This window comes from Bos indicus, chromosome 23 (assembly GCF_029378745.1).
Source record: "Bos indicus isolate NIAB-ARS_2022 breed Sahiwal x Tharparkar chromosome 23, NIAB-ARS_B.indTharparkar_mat_pri_1.0, whole genome shotgun sequence".
Taxonomy (NCBI): domain Eukaryota; kingdom Metazoa; phylum Chordata; class Mammalia; order Artiodactyla; family Bovidae; genus Bos; species Bos indicus.
Window position 1 is genome coordinate 952,630 of NC_091782.1, and position 10,642 is coordinate 963,271.

The 10,642-nt window shown below is 41.3% G+C and overlaps 1 protein-coding gene and 1 pseudogene across 1 annotated transcript; one reads left to right on the top strand and one right to left on the bottom strand.

Annotated features, from left to right (window-relative positions):
* The first annotated feature begins 3,232 nt into the window (after positions 1-3,232).
* Positions 3,233-3,784, top strand: LOC139179051 (endogenous retrovirus group K member 6 Pro protein-like). Its single transcript, XM_070778329.1, has one exon. It carries the CDS (start codon positions 3,233-3,235, stop codon positions 3,782-3,784), a length of 552 nt encoding a protein of 183 aa, XP_070634430.1.
* A 5,990-nt stretch (positions 3,785-9,774) lies between these two features.
* LOC139179052 (olfactory receptor 4C3D-like) lies at positions 9,775-10,638 on the bottom strand (annotated as a pseudogene).
* Between the last annotated feature and the right edge of the window lie 4 nt (positions 10,639-10,642).

Here is a 10,642-nt window from a genome sequence, read left to right on the forward strand (position 1 = left end):
ACACGACTGAGCAACTTCACTTTCACTTTTCACTTTCATGCATTGGAGAAGGAAATGGCAACCCACTCCAGTGTTCTTGCCTGGAGAATCCCAGGGATGGGGGAGCCTGGTGGGCTGCCATCTATGAGGTCGCACAGAGTTGGACACGACTGAAGTGACGCAGCAGCAGCAGCATCCTTTATCAGAAGAAAAATGTTAACAGACCTCCTGGCCAGAAGATGATGTAAATCACCTAAAACCTTTTGCATACGATAGGTTTGCAGAAAGAAAGCCTGGTCTTGATAAGGGTCAAAGGCTGCTGACCTTGCATGACTCCATACCCCCCTATTATCCTCTATGTACAACTGAGGGTATAAAATCTCTTTTTAAAAATAAAGTTAAGTTCCATACATCAGTGTCTCTTTTGCTGTCTCGGACTCTGTGGGAGAGGGAGAGGGTGGGAAGATTTGGGAGAATGGCATTGAAACATGTAAAATAGCATGTATGAAACGAGATGCCAGTCCAGGTTCAATGCACAATACTGGATGCTTGGGGCTAGTGCACCGGGACGACCCAGAGGGATGGTATGGGGAGGGAGGAGGGAGGAGGGTTCAGGATGGGGAGCACATGTATACCTGTGATGGATTCATTTTGATATTTGGCAAAACTAATACAATTATGTAAAGTTTAAAAAAAAAAATAAAGTTATGGGCCTTGCTCACCAAAGCTTGGTCTCCCCGTGTCGTTCTTTCTTTTTTTCCTTTTCTCTCTTTCTCTCTCTCTTTTTCAGGATGACTCCTTGGAACAGAGGGGCCCTCTGAGTTCACTTATCTGCCCAGGCTTCTAAGATTCAATCAGGAAGACACCTAGTGTCTTCAGGGGAAGGGTGCCCTGCGTCTTCACCCCATGGAGAGGGTGCATGTGGCCTCTGTGAACAGAGCAAGTTCCGTGTCAAGAGCTTTATTGGCTTTCTGTGTAAACCAAGGAAGATCAAGCCTCTTTTTCTCCCCTTTACTTTCCTTATCGCCGACACCGTCATCTTGAGGGAATCCCTGGATCCTGCCGGGGCTGGACCCCAGTAAGTGGTGTTCAGAACAGTCTCTAAGAGAAGTCTCCCCATTGTTCAGTTTTCAGACGGCTAGGACCCCACTCAGGGTGCTGCAGACCTCCCTGCATAAGAGAAGGAGGGGGAAGTGGAATTGTTTTATGTAAACAGAAGTAAAACGAGACAGAAATTTCTGACATGGGTAATAGTGAGTCAAAAGAATGACAACTCTTTATAGGAGTAATCTTGCAACTGTTAAATAAAAGCAGAATTAAGGTTAAGAAAGCTAATGTTCAATCCTTTTTTACATTTGTATAAGAGCAATGTCTTTGGTTTCTAGAAGAGGGCACTGTTAACCTAGATACTTGGGAAAAGGTAGAAAAACAGCTAAAAACTTATTACACTCAGTATGGCCCAGAGAAAGTCCCTACTTACACCTTTTCTCTGTGGAGTATGATTAGAGATGCTTTAGATCCAACTCATGAATCTGAAAAAGTACATGAAAGTGAAGATGAAGAGGCTATACCTAGCTATCGACAATTAAGGGCCATGTTAGCTGTCATGGACACTGATAGTCATACTGAAAATAGGGATGTAAAGAAAGACCATCTTTCCCCTCAAGATGAGGAAGATTTAGAGGAAACAGAACTCAATACCATTCTGATGAAGATTGGCCCCTTTTAGCTAAGGATGCCCCTAAGAGAAACATTCCCAGTCAGACCATCCATAAGGTTTAAACATCAGACAGTTAAAGAATCTCTGGAACAGGAGAGGAGAAACATGGGATGCTCCCGTCCCCCCATGCCTTCCCCCACCCCTTATGGGGGTAAGGGGCCTCCACTAGGAGTTCCCTGGAGGAGGGTTCTCTCTGGCCCCAAGGATGAATTTGATCCCTAACTTGAGGCTTGTTTTCCCGTAATTTTTGAGGAAAGGGATGGAGGAGAGGTCCCCTTCTGGGAACCCCTTCCAATGAAACTAAAGAACTTAAACAGGCTTGTGCCTTACATGGGGCTACAGCCCCATATACTTTAACATTGTTAGAAGCCTTAACAGCCAGATGGATGGCACCTCATGACTGGAAAACAATTGCTAAGGCTTGTCTATCTGGAGGACAATATATACTTTGTAGAACTGAATATGAAGATCTTGCCCAAAAGCAGGCTGATGCTAACCGCAGATATGGCCCAAGACATATTATAAAGGAAATGTTGGTAGGAATTGGTGAATTTAGAACACTTGGAGATCAGATGGATTTAAAAAATAAGGGCTTTAGAACAGGTAACAGCCTGCGCCACTGGGGCCTGGTGATTATTGCCTTGAGGAAAAGAATCAACCTCTTCCTTTTCAAACATTAAACAAAAACCAGAAGAGCCATATGAGGACTTTATGTCATGACTTATGGAGGGAGTTTACAGAGTAATTTCTAGTAATGAGGCAGCTAATATACTGATAAAACAACTGGCATTTGAAAATGCTAATTCTACCTGCCAGGCCATCCTACATCCAATAAGAAAATCTGGGGAAATAGGAGATTACATCAGGCAATATGCAGATGTAGGACCAGCAATGATGCAGGGCATTGCCATAGCTGCAGCCATAAAAGGAAATTCTTATCAGCAGGCAGTTCAGTCCTTTTTTACAGACAAGAACAACACATCAAAGAAGTATTCCAGTAATCGAGGCCAGAGTACTAGTTCGCCCAGAACCTGCTTTTCTTGTGGCCGGGAGGGGCACTTTGTCCACACCTGCCCCCCCAAAACAGCTGGTTCTTCTCTGTCAAATCCTGCCTCTATGGCTGTGACTCCTAATCTCCCTAGGATTCCTAGCCCTAGTTGTCAGAAGGGATATTACTGGGCAAAGGACTACAGATCAAAATTCCATAAAAACGGAACCTTGCTAGTTCCTGACCAGCAACACTAAACCCATTCGTACCCTTCATCCCATCACAGAGCTCATCCGAACAACCCCAGGCAGTGCAGGACTGGACCTCAGTTCCACCACCTCAACAATATTAACACCAGATAGTCCTACTATAAAAATCCCTACAGGGGTTAAAGGTCCATCACTGACAAGCTTGGTAGGAATTATATTAGGCAGAAGCTCCTCAGCCATGAAAGGACTTACAATTATCCCTGGAGTGATCAATTCAGATTATACAGGAGAGATTCAGATAATGATCTCACACACTTAGTTGTGTTTTAGTTAACTATGCAAATTCATCAAGGACAAAGAATAGCTCAACTTTTACTTTTGCCTTATCACACTGCCATAGGGCACACTGCTACTCAAAGTGAGAGGCAAGAGAAAGGATTTGGGTCCAGTGATATGGTCTTTTGGGTGACAGAAATTACTCAGGAACGCCCTATGAAAACTATCCTTGTCAGTGGCAAGGCTATTGTGGGATTGTTAGATACAGGAGCAGATGTTTCTTGCATTGCTGGGAAAGACTGGCCCAGCTCCTGGCCAACGCATACTACTGAAAACGAGTTGGTGGGATTAGGGAGAGCCCCCGCTGTAGTTAAGAGTGCAAAAATGTTAGACTGGCGGTTTGAGGATGCCTGTGGAACTTTCCAACCCTATGTAGTTCCTTCACTCCCCTTTACCATATGGGGGAGGAACATGCTGTCTCAAATGGGAATGCTGTTTTTTAGCCCTGATGACAAAGTAACCTCCCAAAGGCTCCATATTGGCTATGATTCATTGAAAGGATTAGGTAAACAACAGACAGGAATAATTGAGCCAATTTGCCCAACCCCTTGACAGCAACGTTTTGGATTGGGGTATCCAAATTTATAATGGAGGCCATTGTTTTTGCTGCTGACCCCATCACATGGAAATCCAAAGATCCAGTGTGGGTAGAACAATGGCCTCTGCCTAAAGAAAAATTCCTGGCAGCTAAGATGTTAATCTCTGAACAACTACAATTGTGACATATTGAGCCCTCCAATAGTCCCTGGAACACTCCCATTTTTGTCATTAAGAAAAAATCTGGCAAGTGGCGACTTTTACAAGATCTGAGAGCTATTAATGCCACAATGAAAGATATGGAAGCCTTACAACCTGGGCTCCCTTCCCCAGTAGCCATTCCAGAGGGATATAATATAATTGTAATTGATTTACAAGACTGCTTTTTCACCATTCCCTTACGTGCTGAAGATAAAAAGCGATTTGCCTTTAGTCTGCCATCAGAAAATTTTAAACAACTTTATTTAAGGTTTCAATGGAAAGTATTGCCCCAGGGAATGAAAAATAGCCCTACCTTATGTCAAAAATTTGTCAATGCCGCTATAGAAGATATTAGGGCTAAATATAAACAAGTATATATGATTCATTACATGGATGATATTTTAATAGCTCATCCAGATAGAGCTCATCTGCAAACTGTCCTCCAAGATTTGACTCAGGCACTGTCAGCTAGAGGCTTAAAAATTGGCCCAGAAAATATTCAAATCAATCCACCCATAACTTATCTAGGAAGGGTTATAAATTCTGAAACAGTGACTCATGCCCCACTACAATTAAGAAAGGACCATCTTGTTACTTTAAATGATTATCAAAAACTTTTAGGTGATATTAATTGGAAAAGACTCTGTTTAAAACTAACTACTGCTGAGTTGAAGCCTTTTTTTTTTTAACATTCTGCACGGGGATCCTGATCCAACTTCAAAAAGGCAATTAACTGTTGAGGCTCAGGAGGCCCTAGACAAAGTAGAAAAGGCTTTATCTGATAGTTATGTAAAAAGAATTGAATTAGCAGCTGCCTGGCAATTCCTTTGCCTGGGTACCCCAACTGCACCTACAGGGGTTTTTATGGCAAAACAGCCCCTTAGAGTGGGTCCATCTTCTCGCTCAAGCTAAAAAGGTAGTGGCTTCTTATCCAGGGCTGATAGCTACGTTAATATCAAAAGGCAGAAAGTGAAGCATTGACTTATTTGGCAAAGACCCATCAGAAATTGTAATTCCATATAAAAAAGAATAGCTTGATGCTTTTCTAATGTTTGATGAAAATTGGCAGATTGCTATAGGAAACTATTTTGGTCAAATTCTGCATCATTTACCCTCACATGCTTTGTTAAATTTTATATCTAAACACCCAGTTATTTTCCCTGTTAGGTGCAAACACTCCCCCATTCCAGACACTCAAATGGCCTTTACTGACGGGTCAGCTAATGGCAAAGCTTCTATAGTTACAAGAAATCAGCATAAGGTTTTACAAACGCAGGAAACTTCAGCTCAAAGAGCTGAACTCACAGCTGTTATAGAGGATTTCATTATGTTTGCAGAGGAGGAATTTAACCTTTACTCTGACTCTCAGTATGTGGTCAGGCTGTTTCCGTACATTGAGACTGCAGTTCTGCCCTAAAACAAAACTACAATATTTCACGTATTAACTAAACTACAGCAGCAAATTTGGAAACGAAACCGAGCATATTTTATTGGCCACATTCAAGCTCATTCTGGACTGCCTGGACCATTAAATGCCTTAAATGATTTGGCAGATTCGCTAACCAAGGTCACAATGGCCTCTGCTTTTGAAGAAGCCCGAGCCTCTCACTCACTCCATCCTCAAAATGCTACTGCATTAAGATACCAGTTTCAGATTCCTTGAGAATCTGCCCGAGAGATTGTTTGTTCCTGCTCACATTGTCCCACTACTGTAAATAATTTACCTATGGGAGTTAACCCCCACAGTCTCAGACCTAATATACTTTGGCAGATGGATGTAACTCATGTCTCTTCATTTGGAAAACTGTCTTTTGTTCATGTAACTGTAGATACTTTTTCTCATGTCATTATTGCAACTGCTCGCACTGGAGAGGCATATAAGGATGTAGTACAACATCTCTTTACTTGTTTTTCATATTTAGGCCTACCAAAAGCTTTAAAAACTGATAATGCCCCTACTTACACTTCTAAGTCTTTCCAAGAGTTTTGTATAAAGTTTCATATAAAACATAACACAGGCATCCCCTATAATCCACAGGGACAAGCTATAGTAGAAAGAGCACATCAAGCATTAAAAATCTAAATTCAAAAATTACAGGAAGGGGAATTCAAATATAGTTCCCCACATCAGATCCTACAGCATGCTCTCTTTGTAATGAATAACCTGAATGCTGTCTCATCCGGAGCCACTGCAATGCTTCCTCATTGGTGTCCAGAACAACAAAATACAAAGCCGTTGGTAAAATGGAAGGACCTTTTCTCCAGACTATGGAGGGATCCTGACCCATTGTTAACTAGTGGCCAAGGATATGCTTGTATTTTTCCACAGGATGCAGATTCTCCTATTTGGATCCCAGACAGATTGATTCATCATGTCGCAGCCCCCCAGGCACCCAGTCCCTCCATTGCCAGGACCACAAAAAAGGAAGGCACCTCCGCCAATATGGGAAGTCCAGTTGACCTCGAGACAACTGACATCAGAGATCCCAGATAAACAGGAAGTGGATCAACCCACCAAACAGATGTTACAACTCCGTATAAAAGATATTGTTCCCCCTACCTCTTTACGTCATAGGAAATCACCAGGATGTCCTACATGGGCAACTCAACAAGCCTCCATACCTACCTGGGGACAGATTAAGACACTCTGTCACCAGGCACAGGGGATAGCTTCTCCACGGGGCTCTTCAACCTCCCCTGAGAGAGTGTTTATTGCTATGCTTGCCTTGCTATCTTGCCAGGTAAGCACCTCCTTTCCCACTCCAGAAAATTATTGGGCATATTTCCCAGATTCTCCAACCTTCCAAGTAGTTACTTGGAACAGTGACCCTATATGGGTCCATGCAAACCAGCCTCGTCTTTTGGGAGGATCATAGGCTTTCTATACAAAGGATCAATACCCTATTAATTTCAATTATAACTTTGGGGGATTAACAGAAGATCTTCCTATTTGCTTTAACTTCCCCTTTGTCCTTTCTCTGAAGGACATCAACTTAGAGCTCTAGTTAATAAGTCTCCTGGGCACAATAGGAATGTTTCAATCCAAACCCCTCAGATAGCCTTCTAACTTGTCTGACAGGTTTATCCAGACTCTTACAGCTATGCATGTGATTTTTTACAGCCTCCCAACCACAAGAGGCATGGGAAGCTTAAGATATTCTAACAATATAGAGCTTCTCGGGGAGTTAAAAATTATTAGAATAGAACTGGTGGAGGATTTCATTGTTGAGCCAGTGCTTGCTTCCAAGTTTCCATATCCCTTACCCATTGTGTCCTTGTGAATATATTAATTAATATAGTTGATATATAGGAAAAATAAGTAGTAGCCTTGATGTTAACAACTTTAGACCCTTGAGGTAATAAATTCTTTCCTTGCAACAGCCCACTCCACCTTTGCCCTATAGGAATGCAACTTTATCTTGTGCTTTCAGGGAGTGGCACCAAACTTTAGAAAGATCACTTTTGGAGAAAATAAGTTTTCTGGTTAACTAACCTTTATCAGAAGAAAAATATTAACAGGCCTCCTGGCCAGAAGATGATGTAAATCACCTAAAGCTTTTTGCATATGATAGGTTTGCAGAAAGAAAGCCTGGTCTTGATAAGGATCAAGGGCTGCTGACCTTGCATGACTCCGCACCCCCCTATTATCCTCTATGTACAACTGAGGGTAAAAAAGCTCTTTTTAAAACTAGTTACGGTTTGTCAAAATAAACTCAAAATGGATCAAAGATCTCAATGTAAGACCAGAAACTATAAAACTCCTAGAGGAGAACATAGGCAAAACACTCTTTGACATACATCACAGCAGGATCCTCTATGATCCACCTCCCAGAATATTGGAAATAAAAGTAAAAATAAACAAATGGGACCTAATTAAACTTAAAAGCTTCTGCACATCAAAGGAAACTATTAGCAAGGTGAAAAGACAGCCTTCAGAATGGGAGAAAATAATAGCAAATGAAGCAACCGACAAACAACTTATCTCAAAAATATACAAGCAACTCCTACAGCTCAACTCCAGAAAAATAAATGACCCAATCAAAAAATGGGCCAAAGATCTAAATAGACATTTCTCCAAAGAAGACATACAGATGGCTAACAAACACATGAAAAGATGCTCAACATCACTCATTGTCAGAGAAATGCAAATCAAAACCACTATGAGGTACCATTTCACACCAGTCAGAATGGCTACGATCCAAAAGTCTACAAATAATAAATGCCGGAGAGGGTGTGGAGAAAAGGGAACCCTCTTACACTGTTGGTGGGAATGCAAACTGGTACAGCCACTATGGAGAACAGTGTGGAGATTCCTTAAAAAACTGGAAATAGAACTGCCTTATGATCCAGCAATCCCACTGCTGGGCATACACACTGAGGAAACCAGAAGGGAAAGAGACACGTGTACCCCAATGTTCATCGCAGCACTGTTTATAATAGCCAGGACATGGAAGCAACCTAGATGTCCATCAGCAGACGAATGGATAAGCAAGCAGTGGTACATATACACAATGGAGTATTACTCAGCCATTAAAAAGAATACATTTGAATCAGTTCTAATGAGGTGGATGAAACTGGAGCCTATTATACAGAGTGAAGTAAGCCAGAAGGAAAAACACCAATACAGTATACTAACGCATATATATGGAATTTAGAAAGATGGTAACGATAACCCTGTATACGAGACAGCAAAAGAGACACTGATGTATAGAACAGTCTTATGGACTCTGTGGGAGAGGGAGAGGGTGGGAAGATTTGGGAGAATGGCATTGAAACATGTGAAACGTCATGTATGAAACGAGATGCCAGTCCAGGTCCAATGCACGATGCTGGATGCTTGGGGCTGGTGCACTGGGACGACCCAGAGGGATGGTGTGGAGAGGGAGGAGGGAGGAGGGTTCAGGATGGGGAACACATGTATACTAATTAAATAATTTTCTATTAAAGAAAAAAAATAAAAATAAAATCTTTATTGACTTTAAAAAAAAAAAAGAAAGAAAGTAGACCTGAGATTTGGAACACCTGGATTCAAATGCTGTAGCTAAAACTCTTAGATATGTTTTCTTCATGTTGCTGACATGTGATTAAAGAATGTTTACTCTTCTTTATTCAAAAGACTCCTCAAGTCTTGGTAAGAAGAAAAGAAAACAATTCCTTTATATTCAATAAAAACTGTAAGTGATAGGATGTTTAAGAAAATAAGACCAAATTAAGAATAATTTTTAAATTTCTGGTTTATTTTTTATGCTACAAAAAGAATTAAAGATAGGTTGAGAACTGTTCCTTCCTCCTTTAGTGAGTGTTTCTCTTTTTGCTTTTGATAAATTCATAGTGTGAAAAAATTCAGCAGTGATTCTTTCACTTGGTAAGTATCCCTTCCCTATATATCTAAGAATTTCTAGAATCTATTTGCTTTACCACAGGTTAAGTAAAAATAAAAGAAGATCTGAAATCAAGGCAGGCCCTAGGGAAAAGCCAATTTCATCCAAGTAGCATTTGTATGAAGAATTTAGTACAGTAGAAATACACACTCTATAATCATCTCACTAGGGATTCATAGGTGTTTATTCTATTGCACATCCTAAATCTATGCACATGAATGTTAAAGCATTGGCAGAGTACATTAAAAGTTATAAAAAGCACCTAGCAAAGTACCTATCCATTAAGCATTCAACACATTTTAATTTCTGGGCCTTTTTTTTAATGTCAATGATCTGCAAAATTTATTATTTTTTTCATATTTTACAATAGATATAATCCTTTCTACATAGATAAATCATCATACTACTGGCTTCATGAACAGTCTAAGTTATTCTCCTCTTCATCAAATTCATCATGGCATTTTTCACCTCTATGTTTCTCACTGTATAAATGATAGGATTTAACATAGGAGTGAGGATTACAAAGAATACAGCCAGCCACTTGTCCACAGGATAGGGGGCCACAGGACACATGTAGGTGAATATACAAGGGACAAAAAAGAGCACCACTACTGTAAAGTGGGAGCCACATGTGGAGAGGGCCTTGTGACGTCCTTCAAAGCTGTGGGATTTCAGGGAGCTCAGGATGACTGTGTTGGAGATGAGCAGCAGGAAAAAAAGGAGCAAGCACATGGACCCACTGGTGGCTGCCACCACCATACTGAGCTTATAGGTGTCACTGCAGGTAAGTTTTAACAGTGGAAAGAGGTCACACATGAAGTGATTGAAGATGTTGGGACCTCACAAGGTCAAGTTCACCATGAAAATAATCTGCACAGTGGCATGCATGATCCCCTTAGTCCAGGCCACCACAACCAGGAGCTGGCAGAGTCCCTGTCACATGGTGATCATGTAGTGCAGAGGCTTGCAGATGGCCTCCTAGCAGTCATATGCCATGATGCTGAAGAGTATGATATCTCTGATCCTCCCAGGAAGTGTTCCACAAAGCAGCCACCCAAAGAGATGGTTCTCCTCTGGTACAGCAGGTCAGTGATCAATTTAAGGGTGGTGACGGATGTGTAGAAGACATCTCTCAGGGCCAAGTAAGTGAGAAAGAAGTACATGGGAGCAGAAAGTGTGGGGCTGAGGGAGACGGTAATGACAATAAGCAAGTTGGCCAGAACAGTGAATAGGAAAAAAAAAAAAAAAAAAGACAATGAAGAGTATTTTCTGGAGGTATAAGAACATCCAT